Source organism: Danaus plexippus, chromosome Z (genome assembly GCF_018135715.1).
Source record: "Danaus plexippus chromosome Z, MEX_DaPlex, whole genome shotgun sequence".
NCBI classification, from domain to species: Eukaryota; Metazoa; Arthropoda; class Insecta; order Lepidoptera; family Nymphalidae; genus Danaus; species Danaus plexippus.
This window is the reverse complement of record NC_083559.1, coordinates 11,442,876-11,465,536: the sequence shown is the minus strand read 5'-3', so window position 1 is coordinate 11,465,536 and position 22,661 is coordinate 11,442,876. Positions and strand designations below refer to the sequence as shown.

Sequence of the window (22,661 nt, the reverse complement as noted above, 5' to 3'; positions counted from 1 at the left end):
ATCAAAACAACACTTCTTTTCAATATTATTAGCTACTACTATCTATATTAATATTACAATACAATAAATTCTTTGCATCTGTTGCTGTTATCACTATATCAAGCTGTGAGCCTTTATATTTTAATGCAGGTAATTATTTAAATTATGATAAGTAGCCAATATTATTGCAGTTTCAGAATACTTTTAATATCATGAAGAGCATTATTAGATATGATTTTAATTTAAGGAAAATAATATTTGATTGTCTCAGCTAAACAAGATACACTTTACTAAATTAAACAAGATTCACTTTTCTGAGCTAAACCAAATATACTGTACAGACACATCAGACACTTTACTCAACTGAAGAAGACATCATAGTTAAGATGTCAAAACAATCGTTTAAAAACTAAAAAAAAGAAAATAACTGATAAGTATGGTAAGGGACAGGAACTTTCTATTAATATTTTATACTCCAACACCCAAGATAGGTATACTTCACTTCCAACGACGGTTATTCCTAGAGAAGTGTATGAATATCATGAAATTTTAAACAAATCTATTATTAAAATAAAAAAAACAACACCACATTTAAAAAACATATATTTATCTTTAAACTATCACAATGGTCTACAAAAATGTGAAGGGCAAAGTAGCACCAATATTTAAAAAAAAAATCAATTTGTATAATAAACAGTAATCTCAAAATTCGTATATAACATTTAAAAAAAGAAGAAAAGTTTACAAATACAAAATATATAATTCTTTTTAATTCAAGGAATTACAGTTGTAAAATTTAAAATTAGATAGATTAATTTAAAACTCAATATAAAAGATTTTTTAAAAATTAATAAACATTTTATTTAAGGTTATTATAAAAATATATTAAGTGTTATTTTTAAATTATTGCTTTCGTTATTGTGAGATTCACAAATACATTGAATATGTAAAATAAATTCGGTTTAGTTGGAAGATAAGAAATATTTGTTTGTTTCGGAATTATTTTTCTTTACACGAATATAAATGCTGATCATATGGAATGTCTTATTTCTGTTTCAAAAATAATACTGTGCCAATTAAGGAGATCGTAATATATGCTTAATTTTAATAAATTATGATATTTTAAAACCATACAAATATTGTTATAAATCTTTTTAAGTAGAATACTAATATTAAATAAGTTTAATTTTCTTACGAATACATTTTTTATATAGTTATAATTATTTCAACAGTTTGTTAGACTTATATCCGTTCACTGGAAACAATGCGACTGTTTGTTTTGAAACAATTGCTTAACTTGCATGTTTTATTTTATGTTTGTTCGTCGTTATTCTTCCAGTCCCTGTCAGTTCTCAGTAACACGATGTCATCCTCCGAGTCGGTGTCAGACGGTGGCAGTTCCTCCTCGTCGTAGTACGGTCTGCGGATTACGTCTAAAAAGATAGTAAGATATATGAGAGTTATATTTAGTCGTAAAATATTTGTTCTATCATAATGAAGAAATGACGATATAATTTATGTTAATAAAATTTTTCTTTAGAGTTTTTGAGATAATAACTAATTATATTTGGTTAAGATTATCACAGATATCCTCTATTTTTGTATTTTATCAACAGATAATAAATGATCATTGGCAACAAAAAGTTTCGATGCCAGGAGCAGCATTGGAACTATTTATCTTAACTATTAATCTATATTGTATCTGATACATTTATAAAAATGTAAAATAAATTTAACCACTGCTAATGTTTTTGTAGTCAAATAAAATGTTGAAATATTTTTCCCCGAGCCTACTATATGCAATTTATAGCATTGTAAACAATGTCAAATTTTTAATAGTTTTCATACCGTAGGCTCCGTTCTCACATAGCGGTCGTTTGTCGTCGTCTGGGAGTGGGGCGAACATGTACTCGCGGCGTGCGTCTCTCGACCTGGAACGACAAGACAGACACCAGGCACCGAGAGTCACCAGGGAAACGCCCACTACACCTGGAAATAAAAGAGACGTTTGCAGCTCTGCTAATATAATGACGATGCACATTTGAATGTATATATATATATATATATATACACAGTATTCTAACTTGTACGCAACGTTTGATACTGTGAGCTAATACTTTAGTCATATTCCTAATGATTTCAAAATAAGTTTCAAGATATTATATTAACATTGATATTAGGATCCTGTATAAGTTGCAAATCTTACTGTACTGAGCCAGGCCGTTTCTTGAGCTAGTAAATATAGTTGAGTGTATCTCAAGGGAAATATTTGTGCCATTGTTCTACCTTACCTACAATATTGATATAATAAGAGCAAAAAAGATTATTGTCTTATAATAGTCATAAGTAATTTAAAATTTTAATACATAATATGTTATCCGTAACCGAGTTTTTTCTCTTATTATATTTACTTCTCCTTATATGACACCTTCATTTTTTTTGTAAGTCATAGGTATTTTTTCATATGCCTAACAATAAGAAGCAAAAGTTTTGATTATTAAAGCAAATAAATTGACGCGAAGACTTAATAAATAAACGAACTAACTTACCAGCAACCATAATGAAAACGAGTCTTGGCATTCCCAGGACATTGTCGTCTTTCTCCAGCTTCAGTATAATGTTAGGTGTTAAGTTGTCACTACTACTAATCTGGAACAAATCGATACTAAATGATATAATATATAAGTAGTATCTAATAGAATAGAGTATGTAGTGTTTAGGCGTACAGGATCATAAGCACTAAAGTTATAACAGAAATAAATAATAAAATTAAAGAAAACAATAAGCCTTTGCAGACTGTTATACTTCTGTGGCTTAAATGAACAATTGCAATTAGTAGGTATTGTAAGAACCGACATTGAATCAATTAAAATCTAGCTTTTGAATAACTTTGGATAATATTGTTATATTTAAATAGCAATGAACTTAGAGATACCTTGACGTGTCTGTTGGTGGTAACGTATCCATCGTTGTTGGCTGAAATCATGACCTCCCGACCCATGTACGTGACCGGAAGTGACACAACGAAACGACCGAGTGAATCGCTAGTGTTGGACCACAGTGGGTGACGACTCTCTTTAGGTAAGGGCCACGCCGAGAGAGTCGTGTGGGCGAGTGGCACACTACTCGACGTGAGGGTTAGACCTGAAGGTATAAATTCAGATTAATATATTCCGTATTTTTATCACACGGATATAAGGAAACAAACTGTCCTAACAAATAATATTATATACAAAAACCGTAAGAACGTTTGAATTCTACTGTGTTATTTTATGTATGTATTTGATAAAAATGTATGTTTAGAAATAATGTATAAATAAATTCTTAGGTTAGAGCGATAAGATTTGCAGCCTTTAATAAAAAAAATATTGTTAATTATTTGATATTTCTTTGAATTTTCGACAGAGCTTCGTTATTATTTTCTATGCGTATTCTATGTTATCCTGAACATGGTAATAAAATCTTCCTTAAAATGGTGGCCGTTGGACAATATTTCCTAAGTTAGACACTCGTATCAAACATATATCTGACAAAACAGTACAAGAGAAGTTAAATAGTGTTAAGATGTTTGATATCGGGGGATATTACATAAGCGATGGCGTTAGCTCTAAGTTTAACAATATATGTAATAAAGGCCGAAATCTGATTTTACACAGCCAGTTTAATTAGAACTCTTATTACCTGTAATATAAACAGTGTCAGGGTCCTTCTCAAATTTGACTTCTTCAAATTGTCCTCCGGGCAGACTTTCTGAGTTTAATCGCTGCATTATAATGTCCTTCTGTTTAAGTTGACCTTGAACTACTCGCCACGTTAGCATCTGTATATAATATATTTGGTATAAATTAAAAAAATATTGCTATTAACCTTAAGGAAATAAGATACATGAAACTAGTTTAACACTGACTGAATGAAAGTAGTTATAAAAGTAATAGTTTTGTTAAATTTTGGTTTACAATCGAGCCAGTTAAATTTGATACAAACACGCAATTTTCGATTTTGCTAAATCCCATGGAATTCATAATATCGGAGCAATGTAGTGTTATATCATCACATTTTATTTACATAGACGATATATAAGCAGGGTAGATTTATGAACAATTTTTTTTTGGAACTGTTTAACAAAAATTTGTCTTGTACACTAACTTTTACCTTGCAAACTACGACTTAACACCCATACAACCTGGCCTAGAAGGTCGATCAGCATAAAATAACTTATCGGTTTGCGTCAATGGCTGACATATATTGTCTCAAAGAGACATAAATAGCCCTTGCTTGTTTCAAGTACTGACCTGATCCTTATACCCGTGACATCTGACGATGATGCGATAGTCTCCTGGCGGTAGTAGGGCACGATAGTGGGCCTGGTTCTGAGACACGCGGTACTGCCTCGAGCTAGCGCCCGACACCACACTGATGACCGCAGACCGCATTGGAGCACCTTCAGTGTTGCGAATGAATCCACGGATACCTGGTACAGAGTATATATATAAATATGTATAATTATAGACTACTAAGAATATGAAATAAAATAAGTATATTGCCATTAACTACAATGGCTTGTCTCCGGATTAGAGAAATTACCTGAACAAATTTTTAAGTTACAGATGATTTTATTAACTAACTAAGTAACTGTCTCAAGCTTTGGGAAATAACAAATATAAAAAAATATATAAGTACTCGTCGCTACGTCACTACGCTATTAATGTGGATGGACCAAGGCCTTTTTGCTTTTATTTTTATAAAAAACTTTACTTTTCTGTTTGATTCGAGTGCACAATAATAAATTAATATTTAAAAGACAAGACAGTATCTTACAATGAAAGCAAAAACAAGATTGAAATATGCGAAAATATACCAGTATTCGCTTGCTCGACGACCTTCATAATGCCCTTTAAGTTGTTCCTCCACACCCAGCCTATGTCAGATTCTAACGGCATCTTGCAGCAGCTCAGCCCCATAGACACTATCGGTACGTCATACCTCTTAAATATAAGATCCAATAGATTCTCTTGGACCACACTATTCTCTTTGCACTGATATTTCCTACTAGGTGTTCTATTATCTTGGTATATCTGAGCATATTTCTCGTATATCTCCTTGGATATGTTCGGTATTGTCACATCCTCTGTACCAGAAGCCAGGTCTAATATTAAATCGTACTGTTCCGATTCCAGAAGATCGACAAACGCCTTTTCTCTCGTATAATTTGTTAGCGGATTTAGATTTTTCTTCGTTAGATAGTTGTATAAACTATCACCGAACTCCTCTTCCAGGAGTTGGAGATCGCATTTTTCTGTGTGATCGTAGGTTCTCAACATTTTACTGTAGAGGGGATCCAAGTTCGGGATAAAATGTAGAACCGTATTTTTCAGTAAGTTCCTGTGCCTTGGTTCTCCTATCTGATAAGCGGTACACATGTGCCTCGCGAAGTTTAACAGCATCTCTTGACCGACCGGCTGGGATCCGTAGAGGTCACTTATCAAGGCGATGTGGAATTTGGTTTCTTCTGGCGAGCCCTCCTAAATACGGACACAGTTATACTTCACATTAAAAAATATAAAATTAGGAGCATAACATAAAAGCAACCAAAAATTTTTTTTGCCATATGTTGGAACCGTAGCAAAAAACAAAGACCTGGCTATTACTCAGTGTCAACGACACTCGAATAACTGGATGGTATTTCAATTTAACAAAATTAAGTAATACTTGTCTATATATGAACAATGGTTTTGTGCATGGTTAAGTCAAGGACAACACCGCACAAATTGTATAGTAGTGTATGGGTTAATGTTCTGAACTTCTTTGGCGGATTGGCTATTTACTTACATCATGGGTGACCTTCAGCTGGTGCAGGCTGCTGGTGAGCTCGTTGTCTCCCGCCCTGAACTCCGCTACAGCTGGATGTTCGTTCTCCAGTTCAGCCAGTGCCGCATACATCTCCAGCGGCGTGTGATATCTTGTGTTTATTATGTTGTCTAACACACTACAATACATTGCTTTTATCATTGTCAGTTGGACTTGGAATGGGATGTTTGAGGAGTTCTACAGACTACACTAAAAAATTGGTAGAGGAACACGTTGTGTGACAAGGGATTCTAAAATAAAATAACGTCACACTAGTTTACCATGTTTTTTTTTTACCAATTTTAAATTGATTCTATCGAAAGTATATAGTAGAAATAAAACTAACTTTGGAAATTCTATAGTTGTAGAATTCACGCCGGGAACTCTTATTCTACTTCTGGTATGAGGAAGAGGGACGGAGGAAGGGATTGGAGTAAAAAGTCCTGAAATTTGGGAAACGTAATTTATGTGTGGATCGAAAATATAAGGGAGAAAAGTAAATTTATAATAAATTATTTTGTTATAAACTAGCGGATACCCGCTACTTCGTACGTGTGACTTAAATATATGAACAAAGTTTTCGTTTGTGTATGAATATACTTATCATTGAACAAGTAGTGTTGATAAAAAAACGATGTTTCTAAAAAAACAAAATGAAGGTAGAACAACATTTTTCCTAAATAGCCAAGGTTATAGTAATTAAGGTTATACAATTTAATTGAAAAGGATACTTTAGTTGTGGATGCGTGCAAATATGCATACCTCTATGATTCAATTACAATATCATCAAATAGATTTTCAACACAGTTATAATTTTAGATTGGTATTGTAAAAGAATTAGCAGCAGTAACAAACAATGGACAATCTCACAAACAGATTTAAATCTCATGTAAGTAATAGACACGCTTCGAACTATCTACAGTTAATAATTAAAGATCAGAGTAAATATAAAAAAATAGTGCATTATCAAATTAAAAAAAAAAATGAAATAAAGAACTATCTGAAGAGCTAAGATTAAGGCAAAAGCAAGTATATCAGAGGAAAACTATAATAAATAGATAGTATTATAAAAATAATTACACATATTCACTATATATAGTAGATATGACTTTTTTCAGATAAAAAGAAAAAAAATATATATATTTAAATGTGACTAAGTTGAATAAATATAAATGAGGGATAGATATTTAATGAGAAAGTTATTTTTAATCACTTATACACTTACCTTAGTGTTAGTAATTAGTACATACGGACAGTTAGTACAAAACAACACACGCAATACAGATAATACATATTTATTATATATAAGAAGGTAATATAAAGATATATAGATAATTATATTAGTAATAATAGGTGAAAATAGATGATAGATTTTTTTTTTACATTTTAACTTGCTCAATAATTATAGTAGTTTCGATTTTATAATGGTAGGTTATAATAACTAAGTATTTTGGTGAAATATTTTGAAATACGTTAATAGAAATGTTGTATATAATGAACACTAGAAGCCCAAGTATGTTGTACCCTTCCCAAAAAAATAAAATATAAATAAGTCTATGAATCGTTGAAAAAATTCTGCCTGTCAAACATCTGTCACTCACCGGAAGTCGTAAGCCGATGACCAGTGCTGGGGATCGTCCGGCATCAGAGTGAAGTTGAGCGATATCGAACCTGTAGGTGGTACTGTCACCAGCTCGGTGACACTCTCATAACTGAAAAAAAATATATTGATTATGGAAGTGATCAAACACTACATGAATAAAGCCATAGATTAAAACTTTGATAACAAAAAGATTTCATTAAGAAGAGGATGCTATTCTCTGTGTATACCTTTTACAATTCGGGTAAGACAGTTCTATCTTATGAGAATGTCACAAACTGTATGGTATAAATGCTAACCTACAAACGGCTAACAACTAAACATTAAATCAATTGTATATAATCAGGACTACAAAATGGAGCATATTGGTAAACGGGTAGGTATTTACCCCTGTTTGCTAGCGGTGATATTGTATGTTCCTGGTCTTAGGAGTCTCCAGTAGTCCCCAAACTGAGCTGATTTAACAGCGTGATGAATCCCACCTACTGATACAGTGGCGTCCGCGAGATAATGACCTATGTGACTGTGAATGAACCCGTGGACGCCCTTGTGGACCTGGAGTCATTGTATATGTTGTGTTTATTTTAATTATACTAAATTAAATCTATATTCAACAATTAAATCTGTTCAATTTGATTGATTGCGTGTACTTCAATATAAAGGAAATAAAAAGTTCTAAACAAATAAGTAAATTCCTCTAGACTTCTTGAATGTTAATTTATACTTTGGCAATCTCATTCGCATCAATGGATTTTGATCTAAAAATCTTCCTATTTGTTTTCTTTTTGCCCATAAAATAATGTGATTGATTGCTTAATTACTCGTCACTTACTATGAGCTGGTTTTATTATAACAATTGTACGTTTTTGGTGGACGAAAGTTTAAAAAAAAAAAAAATAGAAGGACTATGTGACTACTAAATCAACAATTGTAACTTATTAAGACAATGGCATAATCATTATGCCATAGTGGATTATGTGATTGTTTTAGAAGTCTAACACGCTTTGGACGCTAATAAGGTAAAGGAGAAAAGCGCAAATATGCACTTAGCTATCTATGAGAAGAGAATTTATCCACTCACTACATTAAAATGTTTAAAAAACAGGTACAGGTAGGTACGGGTATAGTACTATATTTATTTATTACTTCCACATACCTCCTCGATAAATTGTAGAAGCGCCTCCCTATTGTCCTCCCAGTAGGTCGGGAGGTCGGAGGCCGGAGGGAACTTGAAACAGCCCAGCTCCAGAGTCAACTCCATATCGTTAGTATGAAGGTAGTTCCAATCTTGCATTCCACCAGCTAAAACGTACCTTCATTCACAAATAAAAATTTTGTGACCATTTGAATTATACATCATTTATTCTAAATTGAAGTGAATGTTTTTACAAATAATGTTCAAGTAACGACAAATAAAACACACACACACACGTATATATATATATATATATATATATATATATATATATATATATATATATATATATATATACATATATATATATCTCTAGAAACTATTTCTTAAAACGAAATCAAAATAACCTTTGATTCTGTGTCAGTGGTTATATAAAGAGAACCTTCTTCTTCTTTTCTGCCCTGGTCCCACTTTATGTGTGGTTGGCACAACTTGTTCTTCCATTCTCGCCTATCAGCCGTCATCTCAAATCTCAATGGTCACCACTTTCCTACTCATGTCATCCTACGAGCAATCCATCTATCTTTTCTTAAGTCTACATCGACCCTCCCTCCACATTCAACATCCTTCCTGTTACATGACATTCATCCATTCGCATATTATGCCCATATATGGTTATATAAAGAGGACGGTCAGCTTTATTTGGCAAAATAAATATCTTACCATTCCGCACCATTGACGATACCATCTTGAAATCTTTCGTTGGAGTGTCGACAGGGCTGTGCTAAATGCATTTTGTGGTGTGCCTGATAAATAAATCGAACCTTAATCTCACCAATAATTTAAATAAGCTATTAATTTTTATTATACTGATAGTATATCTACTCCTGTGTTAATAACCTACCATAATTACAGTGATTCCCTCAATACCAGCCATGAAATTGGAAGCAATCTAAATAATACTATGCAATTATTTATTCAGCTTTTTAATTGTTTCTGATCCTGAGAGGAGAAATAGATATCGAATTGTTGAGACAAAACCCCCTAAATTTAGAGTTAAATAGATGCGCCATTCCCAATAACGTATTATAGCTACGTCTTCTACCTATCTATATAAAGTAGCTAGCTATAAAAGTCGTGTTTTCTTGAATCTCTTTTGTTGTAATATCCTATGTATAAACATCATTCTAGTTTATAAATCGTATGACGTAAAATTCTTATGACTGTTTTTTTCTTTTGTCTCCTTATAAAGTTAAACTCACCTCTGAGTATACGTGGGCTAAGTGAACGAATACATCGTCATCCGGGGATGGATTCTTCCATCCCGATTTCATCTGAGGATTCCCATCGTAAGGATAGTTGGCGACCAGAGCACCGCCGTGCAGGTTAGCTGACAGAACGAACGGGATAGAGGATGTCCAGTTCATTACAGCCAAGGTTTCAGGTTCTTGGAATTCGTTGTCCTATAAAGAGTGACAGTTATATTAAGATACCGAAATCTCTGCATTCTACCAAGATTTATAAATTAAATAATGTTACCAAACAACTGAAATTATTTTAATGATATGTTCACAAAGTAACTTGTACATCTACATTTGTGTTATTTTTTTTATTATTTTGAGTTTTATTACATGTACAATTATTTTTTTTAAAAATCTGCATATTTTTTATTCCTTCATCTAAAAAAATTGTGTACAATAAGTCCCTTAAAAAACGTTACCATAAATTTTAAATATAAATTATCTATGAAACAATTTAAAAAACACATTTACCAACCAGACGACCTAAATAACATATAGTAATAGACAATATAAATGTGAATTAATGTAATCAGAAATTTGTTAATAGTTCTCGTTGACTTGTTCACATCTAAATAAGTAAATAATTCAAGGACCAAATAAGCTTTTTTGATTGTAAATAACTTACTCGTTTCGATCTTAATTCGAATGCCTATGGAATTATATTCATGGAAAATTATCCGATATTCAACATTATTCAATAAATAATGCAATTTATACAGTGCTAATAAATTTTATACCTGCGTTTTTCCAAATTGATCTGGGAAGTTTCTGTTCAGATCTACATCATGGGCGTTGGATCTTCCTTCAATGCTATTGTAGTCTTCTGTGTAAGTTTAAAAACTTTGTAAGTAATACTATAAACGAATAATAATCACAGAATGAATCAAGCTCACTAGAGTATATTTTTAAGCAACCGAAAATGCCAGGTGAAAAACTTTTAAAAACAAAATGTCCAAATTGTCGAAATGGAATGAATAAAAAACGATCATACTTTTTAAAGTGTTGACAAAAGGGAAGCATTAAGTGAACATGCGAAATCACAATATTCTTACCAGAGCGCCCTTAGTACAAAAGTCCTTTGTCAAATATAAAATCAAACTCCATTCTGTTTGCCGCGTTTGGACAAAAGTTTTAGAATTATGAATTACAACAAAAAGTATTAAACAAGTGATTATTTAGAGAAATGTATGTAAAAAAAAAAATCTTCATTTGATTTTAGAACTGCTTAAGTTGAGATTGACGTCATACTTATAGGATGTTTCAAGAAACGTTTACATGAAATATTAGTACTGAAAACCATAACAAAACTCACTAGGATGCGCATGCTCATATCCGTCAGGGTTCATACTGGGCATGAGGTGTATTCTGGTGGTGTTTAATATGGTCTGCACCCTCACGTCCCCTTTCGTGTACTGGTTCAGTAGGTACTTGGCTAGTAGGAGCAGCATTTCCCTACCCACTACCTCGTTACCATGCATGTTGGCTACGTATTTGAACTCAGGTTTTCCTAAAAAGTTAATAAGGGTTTGCCTTGTGTTTTTTTTTACCTTGCATTAAATGCACTTGTCTTTGTAAGTTTTAAATATAAGTGTATTTTTTTTTTATATTTTTCGTTTGGGTCATGTTTAGGATATATTCATCTAGTGAAAGGCTCATATTTGTTTAGTCTTAATAGGGGGATGCCATTTTAACTATGTATATTTCACAATGTCAATTAAAAAGGATTACCTACCCGGTAAATGTGAGCCAGGATCCTTGGTAACTTCGAGGACATATAACTCTCTTCCCTCCACCGATTTGCCGATGGAATATAATCTGGTGAGTTCGGGGTAAGTTTCCGATAGATCCTTAAGGAACTGTTCCATCGCTGTGTAGTTGTGATGAGTGAAGTCGTCTGAGGAAACAGCGAGCGAGTGACGTGCTTGCCTGTTACTCACTGCAGTTTTGCCCGAAAAATTGTTATACATTCGTTGCTGATTGTATGTGTGTATGTAATCAATAGATGTCGTCTTTAATAAATTCGAGATATGCATAAAAAATTTGGAAAAGAATTAAGAATTTTTTTGTGTATTTCTTTTAATAGATTAGTTATTAAATAGCAAAATGTAAAGTTTTGAAAAGGTAAATATTCTGCTATTTACAAAGGCGGTGTGAGTAGCATGAGTGCATGTGTTGCTTGTGATAGAGAAAAACAGAACTAAAATGGGCAAATCAACAGGGTGTAACAAAATTAATAAAACCAGAAAATAAAGCATAAATAAAAAAAAAAACAAAAAAAAAATCCACCACCTTAATAAAGGAAAATAAAAGCAAATGTTCAATTAATAATACATGAGTAGATTAGTATAATTTTTATTATCAATACAATAACCGATTAACAATTATAATAAATTCATTAATAATAATAATAATAATAAAATATGATTATTATCACAAAATAATTGTTAGATAAAATGAGCAAAATCCTTATGGCACCTTGGACTGAACTAGATACAAAATTTTGTTATCATTAATTCCATACAAACGAAAAATATATTCATATAATATTCATTTAAATTATATTATATTGTATAATTAATAATAATAACTCCTGTATTTAAAATTGTAAAGTGATAATTAATTTTTTTATAAGTTTAAATGCAAGTTCAAATTAAGTAACTTTTGATTGTATTTAAAGTGGCTATTAATTTGGGATTAAAATTTTTCCAACAAGAGAATCATTACTGTATATTAAATATTCATTAATATGGAAATTTTATATAATCCTTACATCTAGATCATTCACCTTGGATGTAATTATGTGAGAAATTAATTCCCACATATTACCTTAAGCTACTTATTTCCTTACACTAGACACAGTCAACTAAATAGCTATATCTGGCGAGAGTTTACCTTTTTTGTGTAATTTTTAATTTATTTTTCTTTAAATGGCTTCCAAGCTTTTAATTTGAGAATAAAATTTTTCTAACAAGATAATCATTACTATATGTCAAATATTTGTTAAGTTTTATGTAATCCTTACAACTAGTTCATTCACCTTGGATGTAATACTTATATACCTGGGTACCTTATTCCCACATATAACATTAAACGAATTGCGTATACTAATTACAGTCTACAGTACAGTGCATTACAGCCCATATAAACAAAGGCATCACAGAAAAAAATATCAAATCTAGGACAATTTTTTTTTTTAATTTATTTTAAATTTTATAAAAGCGTGCCTAATAAATAATACAAGTGTATAGAGAACTTTCTTTTCATAACGGCTTAGTTTTGTAGTTTACTTCTATAAATTAATTATATTAAATTCAGAAATAAAAATTACCTAATCCGTTCTCGTCTACAATCATATTTCGTATCAATGGACTTAGACTGGAAATAGCATTTTGAGGAATCGACATTATCAAATATAGTATGAAATAGAGAAAGAGATACTTTTGATGATATTGCAAATGATTCTATCAAACAAGATGGCCAATGTATCGATATTACTTACTTACAAGTAAGTAATTATTGTAATTACTTCAATACCGGTTATATGTTTGTAATAGGTTAATATAATTTCCTTATATCTTAACTTAATGTGATAGCAAAGACTGGACTATGTTTTTTTTTTTAATTTGACTGTTACTTATATATATTACTCTTCATTAAGAAAAAAACTCGATCCACTCCACAGCCTAGCACAGTTAACTCCGTTGAAAAAATGACACCTGCGTTGGAGAGCTTTAAAACTTGTTATAAAAAAGCAAATTAATGATTTTTCTTAAAAAAAAAAACTTTTCTTTTTGAACTATAAATTATGCAAATAACATATGTAAAGTTAAATAAGTAACTAAAAATTACATTAATGTGCTTCTTTAAATCTCATTCACGTCCCCCTTAAACGTTTCATATGAAACGTAATTGACATTTAATAAACATTTTTAAATGCTTATTCATTAGCCTCGCACACCTATACAACATGCAAGATAATATTAATAAAATTAAATAAGAGCAATTATTATATCACTGATGAAATCTTAAAAACTAGTTACAATTCATAAGTATAACCAGATGAAAACACATTTCAATATCGTTGTTTTTAGCTTCCTAGAATTGTATATGTGATATTAAAAATGACATTGAAGACACGTTCCAAGGTCACTTCTCTCTTACATCATTAATATATAAAGTTAGTGGAAGCTTGAGCTTATCGAACCGTATCTAGTTTAACGATATCATAGAATAAATCTTAACATTTATCTTAAGAAATATAATTAGTCACCGACTCCGTATGTTATAATCGCCCTCACCGCATTTTACATATAACAGTGCTGATAACTGGCGTAGACTTGTGGATGTAGAAAAGTTTTTGTTATACATTATTATATAATATAAAGAGAGCTGTAACAGCTATGCAGGGCTCGCAATGCAGCACATATTTTTCTTAGTGATGTGTGAGTGAGACGGAATATAGTAATCGTGATATGTATGAGTGTACACGCTTATGCAAGTGTGTGCGAGGAAGAGCGAATAAAAATATAAAGTAATGAATTAATTAAGGGAAGCATAAATCATACAATGCTTTATGGCCAAACGTCGCAAGAAAAAAAATAATTAATAAACGCTAGCTTAAATTTAGATTACTAGAGGAACAGCAAGTGTAAAAGCTATTAAAATATCCATATTTGGTAAAATAACATTTGAATATGTTCTTAAAAATATTGTTACAGCTTGTGAGCTTATGATGGGAGGCATAACAGTAGATATATCAAATTTATATGTAAGAACTTATTATTACCAGATATTAATATCATGTCAATATTACCAAATACGTACCATATTAAAGTGAGAAGCCTCCAAGAACAATAACTACCTTCAATTGTTACAAAATAAAATGAACTGCACTCAAACGAGTAGATCGCAAGTAGACAAAAGCGAGGAAAGCTATTGATATGACTAAATAGAAAGAGACAGCGCACGGTTCTAGGTAGTGTGCGAGCAGGATAACACAAGTCTACGCCCGCAGCATGATCGCGAGCGTGAGTGGAACCAGCCAGCAATGTGTGAGAGCGACCGCGGTGTTCGGACGAGACTTACCGCGTAGATTGCGGGGGCGGCGGTGTAGAGTGACGTTCACAGACGAGGGGGAAACCACAGAGACGTAGGGAGAGGGGTAGAAGCTGGAACAGAGAGGCAAGTGACGTCAGCGAAGTGTACCGACGATGATATACAGGGTGTTTATATTAATTTAATATAACATAAGGTTTTGGACTTAGATCAGATTTTGTTTCATATACATATTCGAAAAATTTAAAAATATATATGAATATATATTTAATTTACAATACAAATATTCAAAGAATCTGTTGTAATTACCCTTTAGCGATGACGGTGATGTTATAACCTCCCGGCAGTAGCAGTCTCCAATAGGCGCCATGCTCTGTTGTAACGATAGAGTGACTGTTACCGTTGACGTAGACTTCAGCGTTCTGGAAGGTTTTTGAACATTAGTAACACTCCGTTAGGCGGAAAAGATCCAGAAAATTTTATAAGAATTCCTAAAAGATGTTTAAAATACCAATAATAAAACAATACACATTCCATAAGACGTAATGTGTATATTAAAAATGTTACATGAATATTAATTCAAATGATTTTGTTAACAATATGGAGATTTCTTTTTCATATTGTGAAGTTTGATTTTTTGTCAAATCAATGTCTCGGTTATTAAGATGAAATAAAGGAAGCAGATATAAAGAAAGCATATCTGTAAAAGCTTCAAAGTTAGTGCACTAAGTGATGCGTAACTTTGTTCAATGATCGATACATTTAGATTTGTATTTTCGTTTCCCCATCTTAAAGTATATTAAAGTCGTGGGAACAATTATTTTAAGGGACTAACCGGTATGGGATTCCCATCTTCATCCACCACGAACCCGTGGACACCATTGTGCGATTCCTCGATAAAGGAAATCAGAGATTCCTTGTTCATCCTCCAATAATTGGGCAGTTCCACAGCGCGAGGGTACTTGCAACACGACAATTCGAAGGTCACCTCGAAGCAATTGGAGTGTAGATAGTTAAAGTCCTGCATACCACCTGGAATTACAATATGGGGAATTTAGAAGAACCTACTACAAGTGAATGAACAAAATTATTATATCAATATAAGAATATGTTACTAGGGCGGAATTTATTGTATATAAAAACATTATATCCCCATAAAGAGTTTTGAGGATACTTAAGGGAACTCTTGAATAAATTACTTGTTGATTTTAGTTGGATATAAAATTGTCCTACATTAAATATTTTAAGGAAATAATATTTTTTAATTACTTATTCAAAGATGGAATTTTCTTATTTATTTTTCATTTGAAATTAAAATATTATTTTACATTTATTTAAAAATGTCTTACGGTTTTGTTAATTTTTAAATTGATTTCTCTTATATTTGTTATAACAGCAATAAAATCGTTTTTGTAAGAAATTTATACGAATTTTCAATAAGGTTTTAGATATGAGAGTGTTAATGGTTTCTTCATATTATTTTTTTTTAAATGCCGCTTTAAATTTAAACTCCAGCAATATTGAGACAATATTTTGTATGAGAGCATACCTTGAACAGAATACCAGAACGCTCCATTGGTGAGTCCGTTCTTGAATGTCTCCGGCTTACAGGCGTCTCCTCTCCTCATGTCCTCATGCCTAGACGCAAACGAACCTGCTAGATGTCTGAAAAGCTCGTTGTCTGGAGTTCTACTTTCTTCACAACAGTCTTTGCCATTACTGTAATAAAAACAGTACAATATCGTGAGCAACACAGTTGCGACAATCGAAAACTATATAATCAGCCACAATTCTAACAGGACATATTGAGAGATATAAATTAAGGAAAATTTGGTTCAAAATCTAATCCGTCGGTTAATGCTTGAATGTAAATATATGTTTCTTTATAAACTCTGCTGAATCGGTATTAAGTTTGAAATTTTAATATCAGCACTTTAGGTATTAAAATTAATTACCCTAAATCATCGTAAGGATAGCTAGCAACGACCGCTCCACCGTGGAGGTTCCCGGACAGGGTGAACTGCTTGGACATGACCCACTTCATCAGCGCTATAGTCTCAGGCTGTCGGCCCCCGAAGAAGTATTCCTCCACATTCACCTTTATCTTGTCGAACTGGTCGGGGAAGTCCCGGTTTAGGTCAACGCCTTTTGCGTTACTCCGGCCCCGGTAGTCATTAGGGGATTCACATTCTCCTTCCTATCAAAGTTCTAATACATTAGTTATATGCATACCAGCCATGAGTCAATATTAATGTATGTATGTGTGATTGACCTCTTAAAATTTTGTGGATAATTCATGATTAATGTACTATAGGAAAACTTTTAAAACCACACACGAATTTCATATTTTCACAGTGTGTTTGGGAAACATTTAACTTAGGAATAGTTCTAAAACGATATACGTTATATAATACTCAAATATTAAAAGTTACCCAGAATTTATTCGTTATATTGTGCAAAAGTTTGCAATAAGCTTACAATTTTTTTCTATTTCACAATCCTTTAAGAGTTGATACTTAAAATTAAATATCACTACAATTTTTTCAAAGACATAAAATTTTATGGTTCAGTTCTATTGTAAAGCAATGCATTAGTTTTTTAATATAATAATAACTAGGTAAATTATAAATATATAAGTTTATAAATTTTTCGAGCCGAATACAAAATCTCTTTGCTCTCAATATTTAAGGAAATTAACTTTATCGTGATTCTTTTAAATGTTGGCCTATTGTGAGCTTAAAAAAAGGGTTTTCCCCTATAGAGAATGTGATAAATAGTATGGAGGCAAAAAACTTCAATGTTATCTAAGGTCATACCGACAAAGGTGCGGAACTGAGAAAAAAAAATCAATGTTAAACTATCAAAAATTAAAAAAAAAAAAACGACGACAAAAAAAAATTTCAAAACATCACTAATTACACTTATGAATGTGAATGGATTAATACTTGTCTTTTATAAAAGTATAAGATTTTTTCCTTTATAATAAAAATTCTATATTTTATAGCGTGCTTTCAAAAACATAAATTCGTTATATTATAGGTATCAGTTTAAAAAGGCAAGTACTTGGATAAGCAAGTCAATTTTATTTGTGTCATAAAAATAGCAATGCCGTTAGAACTAGAGCCGTGTTAAAAAAAAAGTAACGGTTGATTTGACCGAATTTCGTAGATATCTCAATAAGTTCTTGGCACCGTAAATTCCAATGTTGATACAGAATGCGTATAATAGTTGAGATTATGTAAAGAAGTGCAGCAACTCGAATATTCTCTGTCATTGTCAGATATATCATTGTCAGATATATCATTGTTAGTTATATCATTGTTAAGTATAACCTCAAACATTCACCATTGACAACATCAACTCCAGCCACGCATGTGTGTTTATTATGTTGATAATTTTCCAAGAATTTTTAATAGACTAATCTCTTAAAATACGATTTAGTAAAGATTGATTTGAAAAATAACGGTATTCTATATTAACTGTAATTTAAGAACAAAGACAAAAAATGGGAATCGCAAGTGTTCGAGTTTTAGGAAAAGGCGATAGATACCGTGTGAATAACGAACTAGCTCTTGAGTACACCCTATACCCCGTGGATAACGGTGGACAAATACTTTATAGACACATGAAAGATTCATGGATCTGAAAATCGCCTAGCTCCTCTCTAGTGTAAGACACTAGTTTCATCGCAATATACACCATCAATAAAACATAATATTTTACATAACAGTTCAATTAAGACTTGTCTCGTTCAAGACTCAATTGATTTGAGTTAAATTAATGTTTCATTGAGTCGGTTTGGAACCCAAGATCGATATATCAAAGTAGGTCTGCCATTATTTAGGTCACAATCAAATTTTTAATACTGTTGGTTAAGTCAAAGGACCTTTCAAAAGAAAAATTTTTGATATTTTGATATATTTATCCATATGTTTTAAATTGTACGTATAATATATATCTAACCAATTGAAGACGACCTCGTTTATATGACCAATAAAACAGATTTATATCATTCTTATTATAATTGCAAACAAACTATCGCATCTTGATAATATATCTTTTATTTAATTTGATAAAAGAATAAGTTGAGAATATATTTTTATTCGTCATTATATTTTAGGAAACTTTTTCTTAGTAGAATAAAAATCATTTTCAGACAATACTTTTCATGCCTTTTAACCAAAATATATGTTATTTTTATCGTTTATATTCTGTATAGACTTAAAAAACATTTTTTCCTAAAACAACATACTAACATCAAACGATATTTACTTTCGTAATTAAACAAATTTCTCCATTCACTGGCACGATGAAACTGGTTCAACCCACGTCACATCACGTGCTCATTATATAGTGAAAAGCTTCATTATAAAATGTTTGTGTCTAAAACAAGTATAACCTAAACAACATCGTTGAGATTTTCCATTGCAAAAGTCGCAATACGACATACAAACGTCAATCAATTGCTTTCTTATGTCCTGTCATAGGTTAATTTAATAACCAAAATTTTATTTTTTGAATTTACTTAATGCTACTATGATTTAAATAGTTGTTTGTGTAGGTTCTGTCAATAATTGCTAACGAATTTGAAAACTGATTGTTTTAACTTCTAAAGTCACATGAGGCGTTGAAACACATTGTAACGACAAGCTTACAGCCTTATATCTGTCATGTGTATAATCAATTATCACTTTTACTTTGCTTGAGTGTACTGTATGTTAACAACATTATGACATTTCCATATACATATATATATATATATGTTTTATATATATAGCTCCACCTATTCCGCAAATTTTTCCATTGTGATGCGATGCAAAATGAAGTTTTTTTCCATATTATACACCAAAGTGTCAGGTCTATTAAGAAATCTTTGTTAGTATCTATTTCTATCATTAAAGTAAGAGAAATTTTCTCAAGTTTATTTAGTAGACTTGATATATAAAAACGAGTATCACCAAAATTAGTTACATATGAAGTAATGACATGAACAAACTTGAGTGGAATATATAATAAAAAATACTAGTATTAGCAACCGTTTTTCATTGCAGAAATTATTTTAAATTTATAATTAATATGTATATAGTTCATGTGTTGAGGGATTTAAAAATTATCGATGCTTTGGTATGTAGAAGGAACAGAGACACAAATGCATATATACATACAATTATACCGACATTATAGTTAATAGTATTATTCTGTGATTGAATAATTTAACTACGATTTCTATCGATGTATTCCTTATAGTCCAAAGTTGATAGAAACTAAAAGAACCATCCCTTACACTCGCTGTGTTTGTATACAAGATGTTTATGTACGGGAAAGGTTAAAATTACAATAACAGTTTTACTTGCACTTCACCGATAACCTTTTCTGATAAGTGTTACATTGCTAGGTGCAGTGTACCTACCAAAGGCACTATTAAATTATTTTTAATTATGTACGTAGTTTCAGATGAAAATATATTCATTTTAGCAATGTACATACGTAAAGCAAAAAGTAGAATTATGTCAGGAACATGTCTGTATTAATTTTTTTTATGACTATGTAGTGGGTATATTATCAGAATCATAAAAATACAATTATTATTTATTTTATATTCAACAGCAAGTAAATGGTTTAGCAATAAAAGATCTATATTTCTAACTATGCATGTGATGTACAAAAATGTATTGTTCTAATGGACAGAACTATTAAGTAAAAGAAGTGTTCTCAGATTTGCATAAGACGTATTTGTTTCAGTATTTTTATTGTATTTATTAAATGATAGCTTTATAATGTCTACAAAACTAAATTTTAACTTAACAGTGTAAAAAGAAATAACCACGAACCAACAATCAATAGGTTTTGTGTGAGAAGGCACTAGGGCTACAAAATCAAATGTCAAGCCTTACTCTATTATTAAAATGGCTTCGGATTGGACTTTAATAATGAACACATATAAAAAGCAATATAAGATCCCAGAGGATATTTTTGCGTCAGCCTCCAGACCGGGCTTATTTTTATATTCACAAATTTTAAAGCGCGTTGGACTAATAGAACTCATGGTTCCTTGGTAAACCAACATCCTCAAAGACCATGCCGTCAAGGTCAAAAAGTATTACGAGCTCACAGACAAACTCACTAAGAATATGTTCGTTGTAAATTTGTACCTGGTAGAAGAAAGGGCAAGAGGTATAACAGCCAAATCTCTCTACAATCTGCTAAAAGACTTAGGCCTGCCAAGAACTAACATCAGTTCATTCTTTTAACATGCGTCAAAGGCAGCCCTAGCAGGTTCGTTTCGTATTTGGTTAGGTAGAGAGAGGAGCTTGGACAGTGGAGGTGAGTGTTTAATGTGTGTTAGATAGGGGCCCCTTAAACCTACACCTGGGTCGCAAGTCCCAGTTACTGTTGAAGCTCCTCTCCCTGCAACGCGATTGACCCAACACCAGTATGTTGAATCCATGGAATGCTGAGAGGTTTCGTCTCTTATATCAGTTTAGAGACACGTTAGTCTAAGAACAGATGGATGTAATAACCTGTCTTAAAAAAATTTACTAGTACTATTTTCAGTACCTATTATTTAGATAATCATTTTTACTATATTACTTAGAATATAATTAATACTATGCAGATGTATTTTAATTTGTTAGTAGTATAATGTGTACAAAGAATTGAATAATGGTTTTGTAAAAAGTTAAATACCTTGCTAGCCTCAAATCCATCAGGGTTAAGGGACGGCATCAAATGTATATCAGTGGTGTTGACAAGCTTTGTGATTCTATCATCTGTTCCATAATTGAGCAGCAGATATTGAGCCAAGTATATTACCAGCTCTCTACCAACAGACTCGTCACCATGCATATTAGCGACATATTTGAACGCTGGCCGCTCCGGATGTACCTGCTTCACGTCTTCGCTAATCTGCAGCACTAGCAATTGGCGATCTTCCACCGACTTGCCAATCGAGTAAGACTTAGCCAGATTCGGATAGGATTTCTCTAAATTGTCAAACAACTCAACAAGATCATCGTATTTCGTATACTTTGGATTTTTAACAAAAGATTGATCGGCTTCTATCGACCGTGGCACACACTCACTTATTAGAAGTGTAAATACCGTAAATACAAAATAAATGTGAAACATTGTAGCAAGTTGCACTAAGAACTTGATCGCGTTTTAAAATTTAATAATTCACTCCAATGAAGTCATCACACGCATATGCCTCGCATTGTTGTTAGTAATTTCAAGATAGAGAATAAATGTAGAAAACTTGAAAGTTGATTCACAGCTTCCGCCTGTCTATAGTACTTATGATGACATTTAGGAAATGTTACAGTTCTGATGACAATGACTGGTATTGGCACTGACAGGCGACAGCTGTTTATGGTACGGGAAAAAAAGCGCGGGAATTCAAAAGTAGACGCGGGCTTTTGAAAATTTTAATTATTTTAAATAGTTTTATAATATAATTTGGAAATATTTATTTAATTTTTTTGTACAGAAGTAAAATTTAGGTATTATATAGATGATTATTAGTGAAAGATGGTGAAAAAACGCAAAAAAAAGGATACGGGTGAGTCCTTGCTTTCCAGTACAAGCAGCGATTCTGATTATGAAGAATCGCCAGCATTGCAGGATGCAGATGCCTTCGCTCCCTTTAGGGTCGCTGATTATTGTCGACGATACCCTGAAGATGCGGAAGCCAAGTACGAATTCATAGTATTTGTTGAAAGTACTAATGAAGTTCCACTCGGCAATA

At 31.9% G+C, this 22,661-nt stretch overlaps 1 protein-coding gene across 3 annotated transcripts; it reads right to left on the bottom strand.

Moving 5' to 3' along the window:
- Positions 1–565: 565 nt before the first annotated feature.
- On the bottom strand, positions 566–22,213 carry LOC116778099 (carboxypeptidase D-like). Of its 3 annotated transcripts, none has more exons than XM_061526038.1 (22): positions 21,605–22,213; positions 16,873–17,114; positions 16,467–16,636; positions 15,753–15,949; positions 15,227–15,339; positions 14,948–15,030; positions 11,595–11,798; positions 11,211–11,369; positions 10,600–10,685; positions 9,824–10,024; positions 9,285–9,367; positions 8,583–8,739; positions 7,815–7,981; positions 7,428–7,538; positions 5,809–5,965; positions 4,838–5,501; positions 4,272–4,450; positions 3,661–3,799; positions 2,915–3,123; positions 2,529–2,628; positions 1,828–1,968; positions 566–1,412 (listed from the first exon to the last, which is right to left on the bottom strand). In XM_061526038.1, exons 1-22 carry the CDS (start codon positions 22,043–22,045, stop codon positions 1,291–1,293), a joined length of 4,125 nt encoding a protein of 1,374 aa, XP_061382022.1. In that variant the 5' UTR covers positions 22,046–22,213; the 3' UTR covers positions 566–1,290. The 3 variants fall into 3 exon arrangements, with proteins under 3 accessions (XP_061382022.1, XP_032527863.2, XP_032527864.2); XM_032671972.2 differs by having other exon boundaries at positions 11,175–11,369; positions 21,605–22,212; XM_032671973.2 differs by having other exon boundaries at positions 11,175–11,369; positions 11,595–11,756; positions 21,605–22,212.
- Positions 22,214–22,661: the final 448 nt, after the last annotated feature.